Source organism: Haliotis cracherodii, unplaced genomic scaffold, assembly GCF_022045235.1.
Source record: "Haliotis cracherodii isolate W230 unplaced genomic scaffold, xgHalCrac1.p SCAF_8, whole genome shotgun sequence".
Classification (NCBI taxonomy): Eukaryota; Metazoa; Mollusca; class Gastropoda; order Lepetellida; family Haliotidae; genus Haliotis; species Haliotis cracherodii.
In genome coordinates, this window is record NW_027266341.1 from 4967101 (window position 1) to 4985292 (window position 18192).

At 42.2% G+C, this 18192-nt stretch overlaps 1 protein-coding gene across 3 annotated transcripts in view; it reads right to left on the bottom strand.

The window, feature by feature from the left end:
• The window catches only part of LOC139450566 (arf-GAP with Rho-GAP domain, ANK repeat and PH domain-containing protein 1-like), a 115515-nt gene that overhangs the window by 24450 nt on the left and 72873 nt on the right, over positions 1-18192 (bottom strand). For all 3 annotated transcript variants that reach the window (XM_071232320.1, XM_071232321.1, XM_071232319.1), the window contains exons 23-33: positions 17475-17538; positions 17135-17196; positions 9321-9388; positions 8686-8794; positions 8073-8162; positions 7634-7690; positions 7134-7179; positions 6394-6469; positions 5040-5112; positions 4007-4097; positions 2070-2147 (exon numbers count right to left, since the gene is read on the bottom strand). In XM_071232320.1, the coding sequence (XP_071088421.1) occupies positions 2070-2147; positions 4007-4097; positions 5040-5112; positions 6394-6469; positions 7134-7179; positions 7634-7690; positions 8073-8162; positions 8686-8794; positions 9321-9388; positions 17135-17196; positions 17475-17538 (814 nt within the window). The remainder of the gene's footprint in view (positions 1-2069; positions 2148-4006; positions 4098-5039; positions 5113-6393; positions 6470-7133; positions 7180-7633; positions 7691-8072; positions 8163-8685; positions 8795-9320; positions 9389-17134; positions 17197-17474; positions 17539-18192) is intronic.

Sequence of the window (18192 nt, forward strand, 5' to 3'; positions counted from 1 at the left end):
CAATCTCAATTAGCACCCCTTCCGATCAATGTACACAAGACTTATTTATTCGTGTATAATACGCACTCGTGTGTTATATGCACCCTTTATCATGGGAAATTAAATCCTGGAAAAATATATATGTCGTATATAAACATTTCAGGTTGTCAGCATAAACCACGAAATTTCAACTTTCAACTCCACCAAAATAATATTCCAATTAGAGCCCTCTATTTCTAATTTTGAGAGCTCCCTGGGCGCTTATTACGTCGAATACGGTATATGTCAATGATTTGAAACCTCTAAATTGTATTTGGGACCAAACATGTTAGCTTCAGGTCACAAATACATAATTTAGAGGTCTCAAAGCAACAATAACACAACTAAGCTTATCTCCAATTTACCATGACAGAATTATTGTGACCTCATTGGTTTGAAGATGATAAGGGAAGCTTGCCCACTTTGATACCATGGCTCATTTAAACATGGATACCTTAGTCAGACACAGAATACTGACTCCAAGCCAACCAGTCCTTGTTTTAGCCCCTTAATGCCAAGATCCAGATAGAGAAACAACAAGTACCATCTCTTAATGGGTAAAAAAAATAATATACTTGGTTCTCAGGCACCGCCGCATCATCATAAAGTCTGCCACACTTTTCGTTTTTATTTCCATTTTCAAAAAAAAAATCCTTAAATGTTCCGCATCCCAAACACACGACCTCAACTGTGAAATGCTACAATACCTAAAAACAATGCGATCCAATATAACGCGCAGTTACTTCCCCTTTTACGCGTACTGCTATACTGTATCTCGTGCGTTATGGTCATGGCGGCAATAGGAGTTTGTGTGCTTGCTTTGCTGTTTGCAAATTTGGTCAATGAAAACATTAAATTACAACATCACTAGACATGATGATGGTATTCAAATACAAATTCAATGGCATTTGTGTACTGTATGAGGGACAATGTTTCCTACGCAGAGGTTATTTGTCCCGTAAAATAAGCGAGAAATCGATGCTAATTTATATACCCCGTCTAAAGCGAATCAGAAAAAAGCACATCACTTGTGCATACAAAATCTCTGCATTTGCAATAAAAATGTGTTTGTCTTCCGCAGAAAAAGAAATTACATCGTAGCCCTTCAGCAAATTCAGGGAAACGGAACAGATTATATCAATTAAACTTGGTCATTACAATTTGAAATTTGAGATAAAACATCACTCAACATAATGATTAGCCGATTAAATTGTATTTCCTGTTCTGATTGGCATTGTTTTATATGCAGAGATTAAGATTACCGTGTGTCTTGTCTTGTAAACTAAGCCGGAAGTAGCATTCAGCTGTACACACTTTTCTTGGAATCTACCGGTGTTTCGGCCAAAAATATAACTTTAAAGAATTTTGATACAATAAGCGGAAGAATTGTAGCTGAAACTATCATATTATCAGGAATACTTGATTGCAATATCATGTGTAGTTGCAGCTTTACTAAATGTGAAATAAATTAATAACCATAAGCGTAGCACTTTGGTTCAGCTGATCGCCATTGCCGGAAATGTTTCAAATGGAAGAATTTGACAAATCACTTCACATACAATTTTACCAAAATGAATTGTAACAATATTGAACGAAACGTTGAATAAAATTAATAAAATAGATTACCAACTTAAGTCCAGATATACATTGTATAATGAACTCTTTCTACAACCAGACAGTGTAATTACATGATTAATTTGAGTATTTCAGTACGGATTTGTTGACATGTTAATTCCGGTGTTCCATGCCCACAGTAATGTCTTTGTGTTGCGGAAAAAAACCCATAAAATACTCAACCCTGTGTATAAGACGACCTCGCCACCAATCCCACCCAACCCCCCATCCCCCCCACACACACACCTTGAAAGCCTCCTAATTAAACTCGCCTTATACACAGTGATATACGGATTTGGATTCTTACTAGTGTGTACACACCCCCTCCCCAAAAATACGCTTTTTCAAAAGAACCAATTTTTTTTTCTTCAGCTTAACATCTTTTACTATAAGATCGAATCTCCGACCTTCTGCTCTTCACATAGTACAACAATCACCTTTCTTCAGCTCGTCCAGTAGTAGCTGTATGCGAGAGTTTGTTGCACTTTCCCGGTAGATACCCGTGGACTTCAGACCTGCAAGACAATGCCGAGAGTCAGTTCACAGATCTTAGCATCAACGAAACACAGGACAGATTGTGGACAAGCCTTTTTAAATCAGTTCTACAATTTTAAGGAATTTTAAGGAAAACCAGTGACTGAGAGAATGAGCAATGATCCACAATAGGTCATGATGACACAATCCTCCAGATCACAGCTTTCCTCCACCCAGTGCTCATTGTAATCTGTTTTTATGACAGGCATGAGGTACTGGAACAGATTGTATATTCTTGAGTATAATACACACCCCCTATTCTTGGGTACAGGTTTTGGTGAAAATATGTCTATCTATTGCATAAGGCGCAGACAGAAAATACATCATTTTGGCTGTCGCAAATAGTTGAGTTGGTAAACAGATCTGTTGATCAGTTCACACAAGATTTCGTGAAAATTCCTATCTACACATTACTAAAATAAATTTTTAATAAACTTTGTAAGCTTAAAGTGACAGTATGTCGACAGTTTGGTGAAATAATTTCTGAGATTGACGTCACATGCCTGATTTAATTCTCAAAACAAAACAATAGAGATCCCCACCGCGAAGCCGACAACACAAGCATTACGCAGAGTGAAACTGGCTTCTGTCATATCGTCACATCTTACACAGCCCATTCATGTGTTTTCATCTGTTTTATTTTGGACAAGTCTACACATTTAGATTACTATATCTCCCATTGAGAAGATATCCTAAAACGTGAGGGACTCCTCAACCTCTAACTATTCACATCAAGTAATAACAAGGATCCCTTGACGTTCATGCTTATACACTGGTGTAATAATAGGACGGGCATGCTTACTTCACAAAGAATTTATTCACATGCTTTCTCCTGTTACAGTCAATTAATCTGTTTAAGTTTCACTTTTGAGAAGAAAAAATCAAAAATGAATTCTGTTAGTATAATTAAGGTTATGACAATACACACCTTATTTCGTTTTTCTAACGTGTTCTATACCCAAGAACATACGGTATTCTACCTCTGAATCAAACAGAGATTCTCTGCCGGCAAGACATAGAGTGTATTTAAACCACTGTGAATACAGGGCATATAATGCCTTAGAGTGAATGAGTGTGTTGGTTTAAAGCCACTTTGAACAGTGTTTCAGTAATATTGTGGCATGTCAGCTTGATGTGGGAGCAAGTCCAGAAGTGATGCAGGTCTCACACTTTTACCACTTCAGGGAAAGCACGAGCATGGGAGGGCTGGGACGAGTCCAAATTTACTCCCCAGGTACCTGACCCCTATCACCCAACCTTACCCGGTACCCACCCCGGTGCCCACGACAAGTCTCAAGAGTTTGGAAAAAAATGTCTGATTAGGAATTGTTTTACGCAGCCCTGGCAATATTTAGATACATTTATCAAACGATCAGATCATTTGTTCACTGAAGCTGACTGAAGCTTTATCTTTACTCAAACATAAGTCAAAAGGAATGTGTGCATCGTCAGAAAGAAATGTGAACATTAGCGACTTGTAGTAACCACTCAGCTATAGTGAGTTTTCGTCATTAAACTATATATCACGTGACTAACCACGGGTCTGGGTAGTCCTCTGGGTTCCCGGGTCCTACTCAGGACCCACCCAACCCGGGTTTCCCGAGTTACCCGTCCCGGCCCTTGAGCATGGGTATGGTGCGACAAACCTAGACACATAATAGGTGTGAACCAGGATTCAAAACCCCAAAATCATGGGGTTCATGGCATGCCCAAGGGACACAACTCTGCACAGTGAATTGCGGCACCTTAGACTACTGCACGACCTTTGCCCTACAATGCCTGGAAGCATCACAAGACACTTGTGTCAGTCACAAGTAGTATCTCCAGGAGGTCCCCTTACCTGTCATAGTGATGTAATCAATACACTTGTTGACGATGACAGGGACATTGTCTGACGTCAACTGCTGATCCTGGAGTGTCCTGCCGCTCTCCTGTATCAACAACAACACTACAGTTGGCACTACAGTCTACATGATGTTTGTTTGTTGTCAACAATGCACTCAGCAATGTTCCAGCTATACAATCACTGCCTATAAAATAGGACTGTATATTGAGCAACGGTCAACCCTGTAAGGGTATGACGACATGCGGTCAGCCAGAGCTGACCATCCGATCCATTTAGTCGCTACAGAAGAGCAAGTATCATGAAAAGTAGAAACAGATTTTCCTTACACCATTATGTAGCCCGTATGTTATACAAAATAATAGCTAAGAAAAATAGTGTGGACTGTAAACTTAGCGTTGCTGCGCCATCTGATTGGGTATTACCACCAGTCGGGAACAGAATATACGCGATCATTTCATTAGTTGTGGGAGCACAAGTGGTGTATATATAATACCAGATTCCATGTATGTCAAGAGTATGGCTAGTGGAGGTGTGTCAAGTATTCTTGATTTAACATCAGTTCTATAATATCTTAACATTGTAAGATTATTTTTAAAATTCTAAAGGCACAGGTTCCCTCCCTCCTCCCTCAATCCATGTTGTTTGAAAGATAAACATTGATTGATCTGTGTAGCCAATTAACCAGAATGGAATTTTTCTCCTCTACAGTCAATATCTCACAACACCATGCAACTATAGCAGATTATTACATCAGGATTTTAGAATTGGAAGTTTACACCATATACAGCTTTTCCGTTGGAAGAGTGAGTGAGTATGGTTTTACGCCGCTTTTAGCAATATTCCAGCAATATCACGGCGGGGGAAACCAGAAATGGGCTTCACACATTGTACCCATGTCAAACCCGGGTCTTCAGCGTGACGAGCGAACGCTTTAACCACTAGGCTACTCGACGGCCCCCGGTTGGAAGAGAGGATGACATATGTGTATGGGGGGCTGGGAACTGACCCTGAGTATACAGTCACTGACCTTGATTGCCTGCTCACAGGCTGCAAACACTCTCTCCGTGTCCCGTACTAGATCCGCCTGGATGTACAGGGCCCTGCAACAAGAACAAGCACTACGTACACACAGTGCATACACAATCTCAGCCATCAAACTGAAGGCCCTTTCAAGGCAATGATCACACTTCGTCAGCTACATCTTTCATAGGAACTTCAGTGTCTTGTGTTTCATTATCAGAGGTACACACTTGTTCTTGCGACAAGTTACCATGTTATGCAGTTACCAGTTACCAGGGATTTACCAGGGATTGAACTATCTCTGGGCAGACATTCTATCCACTATACCATGAACAGACAGGTGAGTGACAGATGAGTGACAGATGAGAGTCAGATGAGTGACAGGTGAGTGACAGGTGAGAGACAGGTGAGTGACAGATGAGAGTCAGATGAGAGTCAGGTGAGTGACAGATGAGTGACAGATGAGAGTCAGGTGAGTGACAGGTGAGTGACAGATGAGAGTCAGGTGAGTGGCAGGTGAGTGGCAGGTGAGTGACATGAGAGACATAGGTGACAGGTGAGTGACATGAGTGACAGGTGAGTGACAGGTGAGAGATAGGTGAGTGACAGATGAGTGACAGATGAGTGACAGATGAGAGTCAGGTGAGAGACAGGTGAGAGACAGGTGAGAGACAGGTGAGTGACAGATGAGTGACAGATGAGTGACAGATGAGAGTCAGGTGAGTGGCAGGTGAGTGACAGGTGAGAGACAGGTGAGAGACAGGTGAGTGACAGATGAGTGACAGATGAGAGTCAGGTGAGTGACAGGTGAGTGGCAGGTGAGTGACATGAGAGACATAGGTGACAGGTGAGTGACATGAGTGACCGGAGTGACAGGTGAGAAACAGGTGAGTGACATGAGAGATAGATGAGTGACAGGTGACAGATGAGTGACAAGTGACTGAGAGACAGGTGACAAATGAGTGACAGGTGAGTGAGTGACAGGGGAGTGACAGATGAGTGACAGGTGAGTGACAGGTGAGTGACAGATGATTGACATATGATTGACAGATGAGTGACAGGTGGGTGTCAGGTGAGTGACAGATGAGTGACAAGTGACTAGGAGGTGGGTGACAGATGAGTGACAGGTGAGTGAGTGACAGATGACAGATGAGCGACAGATGAGTGACAAGTGACTGAGAGGTGGGTGACAGATGAGTGACAGGTGAGTGAGTGACAGATGACAGATGAGCGACAGATGAGTGACAGGTGAGTGACAGTTGAGTGACAGATGAGTGACAGTATCTCCTCCTCATCATGCTGATACTCCTCACTGTGGAAGGTGTTGCTGAGTGCATGTGAAACGTGTATTTCTTACAAACCTGTTTGGGGCATTTATCACAAAATGTTGACCAGTTTCAGTACACTCTCTACAGCCTCTCTCAATCTCCTGGTACTCTGCAATAGAAGTATTCCACATTAGCAACAGAAACATCTAACTAAAGATCACATTACTGCTATTAAACAGCTTGCAAACCTTACAATTCCTTACTAACAATATTCCAGTAAGATAACTATCAAATTAAATTATGCAAACAGTTTCTATTAAAATAAAAGTGGAATTCTAATGAAAATCCAACACATCACATTCATGTTTGACAGAAGACACAAACTGATCTGGCTCCACTAAGTCTAGAGCTGTTAATCTGCTACAACAGTCCACAATGTGGAAATGTCAGGAAATGTCAAATTCTTCTATATGTCCATACTTTGATCCCAAATTCTGGTAGAATTAAACTTAACACAGCAAACCTTCACAAATAATAAACATGTATCTTGTGTACATTATGTAGTACTTAATATCACGTATAGTCCCATCATTCTATCAAACCCAAACACTGCTGATCCTGCTTGATAACTGACCACCAAGCTATTTTTAGTGTAAATATTATGTAAACACCTTGACTATCTTTGTTACTTGATTTCTTTAAAGGGAGAGGTATTAAAATAAGCACTGTCGTGTTTACCGATCCCAATTTTCAGTTGAAATTAAAATATGTATAAACTAAACGTCAGTTGCTCTGCCCCTCATATACAACACCTGTACACTGATTCTACTTACTAATACTGCTTGCTTTTCTCAAATCCACTGTCTCCAGTTTCTGATTCTGCAAGACAAACAGGTAAACAGTGGGCTGTTATCATGCTTCATGTTCTACAGTTCTATAGTTGGTGAAAACCACCCCCATAGGTGTTATCCAGACAGTCCAACATTACATAACTGAACACTGGAACATTACAAATGTAACTAGGGTGTGTCTGTAAACCGTATCCCAGGATCACTGCCACTATTACATCAAAGAGTAAACCATAGGTTTCCTCGTTTCTGATGCCCAGAAACTTGTATTTGGAACTGAAGGTGTAAATCAAATATTTCAAATGTGAAAATTTCTAGTCATCAAGTATATTAATAGCCCCAACATACTGGAAACATAATATTTATCAAAATAAAAAGAAACAAAGTCAGCAGAAATTTGCTGAAGGACGCTTTCTATGAAACGATATATATCAAGAAAGGTATCCTTACGCAGCATCATACACAACAGTTTAGTACTGGCTCACCTGGTCCATGTAATACAGTAGCCTCCAGCTCAGCATCAGCCATGACTTCCGCCAGTCCTGACAACACAAACACTGTATTACTGGGCACATGGAAACATGAAGCATGGCAGCAACAGAAGAACAGCTGCACTAGGACGGAGTAACGTTAATGTTTGGCTGTTTGTGGTTTATTCGCAATTTAGCAACCTTATTCAGCAATATTCCAACTTTGTCACATTGGCCTGTAAACAGTGAAGTTTGTGCCAGAAAAACAATTGTTGACAATACGAGCAACACTGCACGTCATTACCATTGTGTCATCACATGAAGAGAACATGTCAGACAACTGGATGTTACCAACATATCGTAAATATTCAAATGATGATTTATCAATCACTTTTCAATATGACAAACTGTAATCCTATTTTCTAAATTGACTGGAAAGAAACATGGCTTATACCTCGGAAAAATTGTCTTTGACGTAGTAGTTTCCTGCAAGGGAGAACTCCATCATTCCAACGTGTTCCATTATGCTGACTGGGCAGATTAACTGAAAGAGCAAGAAACATGTCAAAAACTACCCCTTAGTCTTAGAACTATAGCACTTGTTGGAAAAGTTACCATGGTCAGGTATTAGAAAGGCAATCACACATGTGTCCAACAACTGGGGGAGGTGATGCTGATCAGATGCTGATCAGATCTGGACAAGGGAATACTGAAACATCCCCTGAGTACGAAAGGTAAATCATTTCGATCAAAATATACCTTGAATATGTCCAATGTATGCTGGTTTGAGAGAATAGGGTGATTGCTGTAAACACTACTTCTTGGTCATAGTCACCCACTTCAATAACCACTCAACAAAAATACACGATTTATTTCATTAATCAACAAGTTTCTGTTGCTATACAAGACAATCTCTGTTGCCCTCTCTATTGTATGTGGTTTGTGGTTTGTGATGATGTGGACAAAATGAGATGACCAGGTGTAGTGGACATTTGAGGTACAGTTGGAGGTCTGGATCAATAGTACCCCTTTGATAAGAAACCTATGAGCATGTGTGTTCTGAGTACCTTAGATAGGGACTGCATCCACATGTTCCTCTCCCCGGCGTTCTCAGCAGCGAACAGATACACCCGGTTACTGGCCTTGTTTGTGCTGATATCAAATGCATATTGTTGCCTGAAACGGAAGTGGTATTTGTTTATCTGCATACAATATTGCTCCATTAGAAGTCTCCATCGCAACACTTTAGACCCTTTACCTCCACTTTGAGTGAATGTTGTTTTGAAGCCAGTCAGCAATATTCAAGCCATAACACATGGCCTGTGAACACCTGCAGCTTGACCTGTCCAACCAGTGACTGAAAGTACAAGCAACAACCCACTTCCGGGTCCAAACGAAACACAAACAGTCAACTGACAGAGTCTGACCACGTGATATTCCTTGGTCGGCTGCAAGGACAAGCATAGAATACTGGAGATCTACTTGTTCTTGGAATTTTCTTTTAAATATGCTTACAGTCTTAAAGCACCATAGAGCCAAGCTTTTATTTATTCGAGTGAGTGAAATTTAACGTCGCATAGGCAATATTTCAGCCATATCGTGATGAAACAGTTACAATAATTGTATTTAGATGGAGTAAAAGGCTTTGTTTGAGTGACATTGTACTGCAAGAATTGACCTGAGTAGCTTCATGCATACTTACTTCTCAACACTTGTTTCCTGTATACATTGTATGCACTGTCGGTCAATGCTGTCCTTGGCTGTTGTACTCTGCAACAAAACACCATCAATCCCTTCAGAACCATGAAACAAAGACTACTATTTCCTTCAGCTTTTCTTATCAGGGCAACTGAATAAACACAAGGTTCTGTAGCTCACGGTAATATTTTCTCAAGATGAGATCATGGAGGTAGTACAAGGATACACAACAGACATCCTCACCAATGTACATTACATTACACATTGATACTGTACATTAATAATTGGCAATGTAGAGGATTTAAGTCCTATTTCCATCATGGCAACCTTTCATTCAGGACACAGGTCAAGCTTCAGCCAAATATTGATATATACATAAAATTATAACCATGTGTTCTACATTATACCATCACTGGGATAAAATAAACATAAGTTCATCTTCATAAACCTAGTGGTGTCAGAAATATTGAAAAAAAACCCAGTAAACAGGTATGTGAAGGTCAAAATGTTGGTGCAAAACAAATTACAAAATGGGTCAATTGGGATCAGGGTCATTTTCAATATGGCTGTCATGGTGGCCATATTTGAAACTGCAGATTGGAATTCTATGAACAGTTCTAAAGGACACTGTTGTTGGGATCCTCCACGCAGAAGTGCAGCTCAATTCCATCAGTAGGCCTGATGACTTCAGCAGGATGTTCAAAATGAAAAGGCTTAGGACAAGACAACAGATAATGACATGCTCTTAATTAATCGCACATACTTCATGCACACCATTGTATTGGTTACGGCATTTTTTTACGTCATGCAAATCTTATTGTGACGTAAGGTCGAAATCACATCTCACTTGAAAGGACGTCACAGCTGGAGATTGTTGACGTCATTCAACAATCGTGGTTTTCTAAGACAGTGAACGTGATCAATGCATTTTACTAAAGGGGAGCACAAAATCAAGAAATAATGGGTAATAAAGAAATTATTACACTCACATGTGTGTCATAGTGATTTTACGAAACACATGTAAGAAATCATGAATTACCATCGCTCGCACTCGGGAAATACAAAAATACTGACTCTCGTTCTATAAAATCAGTCTGACACACAAGGTCATATAATAATCTGCATGAAAGAAATGCTCCCATGAACTTTCAGTTGAGGTAAAGCATTAAGGATGAAAATCAATAAAACATTTTTTTACAAAAGTTAGCAAAGAAGGATTAATTGTAAATTAGTGAAAATCATAAATATTTGAAAATGCACGTAAAATGTTAGAAATAGAAAAGAAAATATGCATACTTATGTGCAACATGTTGATAAAGAGAGGACAAAGTAGAGGAGGGCTTCATGCTGTAAGGTTTGTGCCTCTGAGAAGTCAATTGGACAACATTTTTCTGGTAATTTCAAAATTGAAACTCTGCACCCACATCGATACGTTTATCTGTGCTGAATGTGCATGACTTTTCAGAGTACTGTTGATGAGGATGGGATCACATGCAGGGGATATGGCTGAAATACTGCCGATGTGACGTTAAATCTTAACTCACTCTCTCACATGCAGGGACTCAATAAGGCATGAAACAGCATTTATTACCACTGAACCGAGTTCTGTGTCAAGCAAGAATTGTGAAAACAAAAAAACAATAGCCATGCAGTGGAATGGACTCAAAGTCTTATTCATGTCTGTAAATTTATTGAAACTTTAGGCATTAGAATAGAAACACGGTGCAAAAACAATCTGTTCATCACAGCAGCATCACAGAAGAAAACAAGAATTTTACAGCCTACAAATGATGAACGAAAAATAAAATGACACAAATTCAAAAGTTTGAATTCAAACCAACCAGACATAGTCACATACATTTAGTTAAAACACATGCTAAGCGTTAATTGTTTGTGCAGTTCAAGGGAGGCAATCATGCAACAAGTCATGCACCCGGTCAATTATTAGTACATCTACACTAGGCTGTACCCTGGCCTAATAAGGTATGTCTATGTGTACTCAGTACATACATGGCTCTGTGCTGTGGGTACACACTGCAATAGGGACAATACACAATGTATTCCAGTCAGGATTTCAAACAGTTTCATTTAAATGTGACAAGTGGGATATTTTGCAGTCCTAGCAGACTGGATTGAAGTCCCTGATACACCTACTGCCACGCTTGTCTGTTGTATTGTGGATATCTTACTATCTCAATGTAACCTTGTGAGAGGTACTACTTTCAAGTGAGACCTACTGAGAGAATTTACATTTGAACTGTAAGACATGCTTGGAGGTTTTACATTTGAATTGTATAAACATTCTTTTAGTATGCATCTAATGTTCATTTGATTGGTTAAAAGTCACAATATCACAAGGAAATTCCATGACTTGAATTGAACCTGCAACCTCACATCATATGTTTAGTACTGCAGGTGATGAAAGGGTGTTCAATCTTACATGTCACTGACTTCAGTTGTCGGCATGCTGCACGCGGTCTTTCTCTTACTGCTATAATCAAATTTGTTTTAAAATCATCTACTGTATTGTTTCACTAAAAGGCAGGGTAACAACAAGTACCATCTTTCACATCTTTAGTATGATGTGTCCAGGTGGTCAAACCACAGAGCTTTGCTCTCCGGGCAGAGGATCTAACCACTAGACCATGGAGGCGATTAGTCAGCTCTCATATTAACATGGATGAACCTCTGCATGTTCTCACTCAGTGACTTAGTTAAAGAGAGTTTCTGGTTCTGAGAAGTACATAGCACCTTGGACTGCACAGTAAAGTCAAGTTGAGCAACACTGAATAACTGAAAGTCTGCTTCTCCATATTATTACTGTAATTTTAAAAAAACCACACGGATACATCATTTTACAACTACAGAGACAGCACTTTGAATTATGACCTATACACTCTTGAACAATTGTTAACCCTGGGGAAATAACTGTCATATATCAGGCAGTGTCAACACGGACGTGTTCACATAAATATTCTTAAAATGGATGAAAACGTGATCATGGATTTCCTTGAGTTGATATCTAATTTAAGATTTGTGGAATAAAGATTTTATTTTTCAGACGACATTGGGTCAGTGGCCATGAGAGGTCAGCAGATCTGTAAACAAATGACTAGAAATGCCTCACTATCATTGACCACACAAACATTGTGAAAGCCTCCTATGTTAGAGTTGACTAGAACTAGAAGCTGATTTTGGCGCTATGTATAAAACATGTATCCCCATTATGTCATATTCCCCAAACTAACAGCGAAGCAAAGTCACCATGCTATAGATTAATCAAATAAGTAGCTTAGAAAGCAGCAAGAAAACTTCAAACTTAGCTTGATTAATAGATTGCCACTAAAAATTAAAGGACACAACAGGAAGGGATAAACATAATGTCAGTCTTCACATCAGTGGGGTGAGTGAGTGGTTATTAGAAGTCAGCTGTTGTATTCCTGCTGTATCATGGCATCCAGGGGCACGGTGACACACAGCCCACGTTGTGGGGGCATGGTGACACACAAGTCACGTTGTGGGGGCACGGTGACACACAAGTCACGTTGTGGGGGCACGGTGACACACAACCCACATTGTGGGGGCACGGTGACACACAAGTTACGTTGTGGGGGCACGGTGACACACAAGTCACGTTGTGGGGGCACGGTGACACACAAGTCACGTTATGGGGGCACGGTGACACACGCCATGTCATGGGGGCACGGAGACACACAAGTCACGTTGTGGAGGCACGGTGACACACAAGTCACGTTGTGGGGGCACGGTGACACACAAGTCACGTTGTGGGGGCATGGTGACACACAAGTCACGTTGTGGGGGCACGGTGACACACGCCATGTCGTGGGGGCACGGAGACACACAAGTCACGTTGTGGAGGCACGGTGACACACAAATCACGTTGTGAGGGCACGGTGATACACAAGTCACATTGTGGGGGCACGGTGACACACAAGTCACGTTGTGGGGGCATGGTGACACACAGCCCACGTTGTGGAGGCACGGTGACACACAAGTCACGTTGTGGGGGCACGGTGACACACGCCATGTCGTGGGGGCACGGAGACACACAAGTCACGGGGGCACGGCGACACACGCCATGTCGTGGGGGCACGGAGACACACAAGCCACGTTGTGGAGGCACAGTGACACACAAGTTACGTTGTGGGGGCACGGTGACACACAAGTCATGTCGTGGGGTCACTGTAAAACACAAGTTATGTCTTTGGGGTATGGTAAAACACAAGTCACATTGTGGTGGCACGGTGACACACAAGTCACGTCAGAGATACAATGACACACAAGTTATGTAAAAAACAAGTCAATTTGTCGGGGCATGGTAAAACACATGTCACATGGTCAGGGCAGGGTAAAACACAAGTCATGTTGTCAGGGGCACAGTAACACACAAGTCACGTTGTGGGGGCACGGAGACACACAAGCCACGTTGTGGAGGCACGGTGACACACAAGTCATGTCATTGGGGCACGACGACACACAAGTCATGTCGTGGGGTCACTGTAAAACACAAGTTATGTCTTTGGGGCATGGTAAAACACAAGTCACATTGTGGTGGCACGGTGACACACAAGTCACGTCAGAGATACAATGACACACAAGTTATGTAAAAAACAAGTCAATTTGTCGGGGCATGGTAAAACACATGTCACATGGTCAGGGCAGGGTAAAACACAAGTCATGTTGTCGGGGCAGGGTAAAACACAAGTCATGTTGTCGGGGCAGGGTAAAACACAAGTCACGCTGTCAGGGCAGGGTAAAACACAAGTCACCTTTTCAGGGCACGGTAAAACACAAGTCACATAGTAAGGGCATGGTAAAACACAAGTCATGTTGTCGGGGCTTGGTAAAACACATGTCACATTGTAAGGGCATGGTAAAACACAAGTCATGTTGTCGGGGCAGGGTAAAACACAAGTCACGTCGGGGCACGGTATAACACAAGTTGTGTGTGGGGGCACGGTGACACACAAGTCACGTTATGGGGGCACGGTGACACACGCCATGTCACGGGGGCACGGAGACACACAAGTCACGTTGTGGAGGCACGGTGACACACAAGTCACGTTGTGGGGGCACGGTGACACACAAGTCACGTTGTGGGGGCACGGTGACACACAAGTCACGTTGTGGGGGCACGGTGACACACAAGTCACGTTGTGGGGGCACGGTGACACACAAGTCACGTTGTGGGGGCACGGTGACACACGCCATGTCGTGGGGGCACGGAGACACACAAGTCACGTTGTGGAGGCACGGTGACACACAAGTCACGGTGTGAGGGCACGGTGACACACAAGTCACATTGTGGGGGCACGGTGACACACAAGTCACGTTGTGGGGGCATGGTGACACACAGCCCACGTTGTGGTGGCACGGTGACACACAAGTCACGTTGTGGGGGCACGGTGACACACGCCATGTCGTGGGGGCACGGAGACACACAAGTCACAGGGGCACGGCGACACACGCCATGTCATGGGGGCACGGAGACACACAAGCCACGTTGTGGAGGCACAGTGACACACAAGTTACGTTGTGGGGGCACGGTGACACACAAGTCATGTCGTGGGGTCACTGTAAAACACAAGTTATGTCTTTGGGGCATGGTAAAACACAAGTCACATTGTGGTGGCACGGTGACACACAAGTCACGTCAGAGATACAATGACACACAAGTTATGTAAAAAACAAGTCAATTTGTCGGGGCATGGTAAAACACATGTCACATGGTCAGGGCAGGGTAAAACACAAGTCATGTTGTCGGGGCAGGGTAAAACACAAGTCATGTTGTCGGGGCAGGGTAAAACACAAGTCATGTTGTCGGGGCAGGGTAAAACACAAGTCACGCTGTCAGGGCAGGGTAAAACACAAGTCACCTTTTCAGGGCACGGTAAAACACAAGTCACATAGTAAGGGCATGGTAAAACACAAGTCATGTTGTCGGGGCTTGGTAAAACACATGTCACATTGTAAGGGCATGGTAAAACACAAGTCATGTTGTCGGGGCAGGGTAAAACACAAGTCACGTCGGGGCACGGTATAACACAAGTTGTGTGTGGGGCATGGTAAAACACAAGTCACGTTGTGGGGGCATGGTAAAACACAAGTTATGGGTGGGGCATGGTAAAACACAAGTCACGTTGTGGGGGCATGATAATACAAAAGTAATGTTGTGGGGGCATGGTAAAACACAAGTCATGTTGTGGGGGCATGGTAAAACACAAGTAATGTTGTGGGGGCATGGTAAAACACAAGTCATGTTGTGGGGGTATGGTAAAACAAAAGCCATGTTGTGGGGGTATGGTAAAACACAAGTCATGCTGTGGGAGTATGGTAAAACACAGGTCATGTTGTGGGGGCACAGTGTCACACAAGTCATGTTGTCAGGGGTACGGTGACACACAAGTCATGTTGTGGGGGCACGGTAAAATACAAGTTATGTCTGGTGCATGGTAAAACAAGTCATGTTGTGCGGGTATGGTAAAACACAAGTCATGTTGTCAGGGGCACGGTGACACACAAGCCATGTTGTCAGGGGCACAGTGACACACAAGTCATGTTGTCAGGGGCACGGTGACACACAAGTCACATTGTCAGGGGCATGGTGACACACAAGTCACGTTGTCAGGGGCATGGTGACACACAAGTCACGTTGTCAGGGGCACAGTGACACACAAGTCATGTCTTTGGGGTACGGTGACACACAAGTCATGCTGTCAAGGGAACGGTGACACACAAGTCATGCTGTCAGGGGCACGGTGACACACAAGTCACGTTGTCAGGGGCACGGTGACACACAAGTCATGTTGTCAGGGGCATGGTGACACACAAGTCATGTTGTCAGGGGCACGGTGACACACAAGTCATGTTGTCAGGGGCATGGTGACACACAAGTCATGTTGTCAGGGGCATGGTGACACACAAGTCACGTCAGGGGCATGGTGACACACAAGTCATGTTGTCAGGGGCACGGTGACACACAAGTCACATTGTCAGGGGAACGGTGACACATAAGTCACGTTGTCAGGGACATGGTGACACACAAGTCATGTTGTCAGGGGCACGGTGACACACAAGTCATGTTGTCAGGGGCATGGTGACACACAAGTCACGTTGTCAGGGGCATGGTGACACACAAGTCATGTTGTCAGGGGCACGGTGACACACAAGTCACATTGTCAGGGGCACGGTGACACACAAGTCACGTTGTCAGGGGCATGGTAAAACACAAGTCATGTTGTCAGGGGCACGGTGACACACAAGTCATGTTGTCAGGGCACAGTGACACACAAGTCATGTTGTCAGGGCACGGTGACACACAAGTCACATTGTCAGGGGAACGGTGACACACAAGTCATGTTGTCAGGGGCACGGTGACACACAAGTCATGTTGTCAGGGCACGGTGAATAAGTGAGTGAGATGGGTTTCACACTGTAGTCACCAGTAAGATCAGCCATTGAGGAACTGCCTTTCCTCAGTTTGGATTCAAAAACTTCTAAAAGGGATATAGAATAGAAAATGTAGAAATTGTAAAGAAATGTACCAGGCTGATACCGCAATTGAAAATGGATCATATTGACAAAATTAAGCGTATGCTTGGCGGATCTCTGATGGAGGGTATCAAATTAAAGTAACAGATCTGATTTGAATGGGACAGAGAACTACTTGATATTCACATGCTTTGAAAGGCAAAGGATTTCACTGAATTCGAAAAAGTGGAACTGCAGCAATCCACAATCTTGCTGCACAGTGAAACCCAATCTATGGGAATTGCAGCTCATGACTTCTGACCTCACCTTGTCTGTCTGGTAGTAGGTGAGAGAACCATGCTCCAACACACACCAGCGCTTGTCGAAACCTACAAATCATATATACAGTCATATATGCACATATAAAAAGGAGCTATGTAAAGAAGAATCATCAACAAGTAGCTTGAGTTTTGGCAGACTGTTATCATTTCGTGAAAACATATTTTAATTCTTTTGTTTAACACCAGAAATAATTGTTTTCATTACAAGATGGTTTCTTGACACAGACTTAGACATGCTGGCTTCAAAATTATGATTTTATACTTATTTTACTCAACAGAACATTCTGTTTTTATGATTACACATTAATGTTGGAATGTCCACTAACTCTTGTGACTGGGCCCCGTCTTAAACAGGTATCCCTGGTGTCTGACATCCTCCCTCAGTCGCCCCTGGTAACAGATGGTGATAGTACTGACAAGCTCACAAATATTGAAAAACAAGATAATGTTGTGCATCATGTCTGGAAAAATATATAAATGTATTACATCATGTTTTGAAAAGTATAACTGTGGTACAACATGTCTAGGACAAAAAATAATGTGTTAGGAACACAGATAATAATGTGGTACATGATGTTGGAACACAAGATATTAATGTGGTACATGTCTAAAAAAAAATAATGTAGTACATCATGTTCGAATCACAGATATTAATGTGGTACATCATGTTTGGAAAAATATTCATGTCGTACATCATGTTGGAACCACAATATTAATGTCGTACATCATGTTTGGAATGATTATGAATGTGGTACATCATGTTTGGAATGATATGGATGTGGTACATCATGTTTGGAAAAATATAAATGTGGTACATCATGTTTGGAAAAATATAAATGTGGTACATCATGTTGGAAAAATATTAATGTGCTACATCATGTTGGAACCACGATATTAATGTGGTACATCATGTTTGGAATGATATGAATGTGGTACATCATGTTTGGAATGATATGGATGTGGTACATCATGTTTGGAAAAATATGAATGTGGTACATCATGCTGAACACAAGATATTAATGTGGTACATCATGTTTGGAAAAA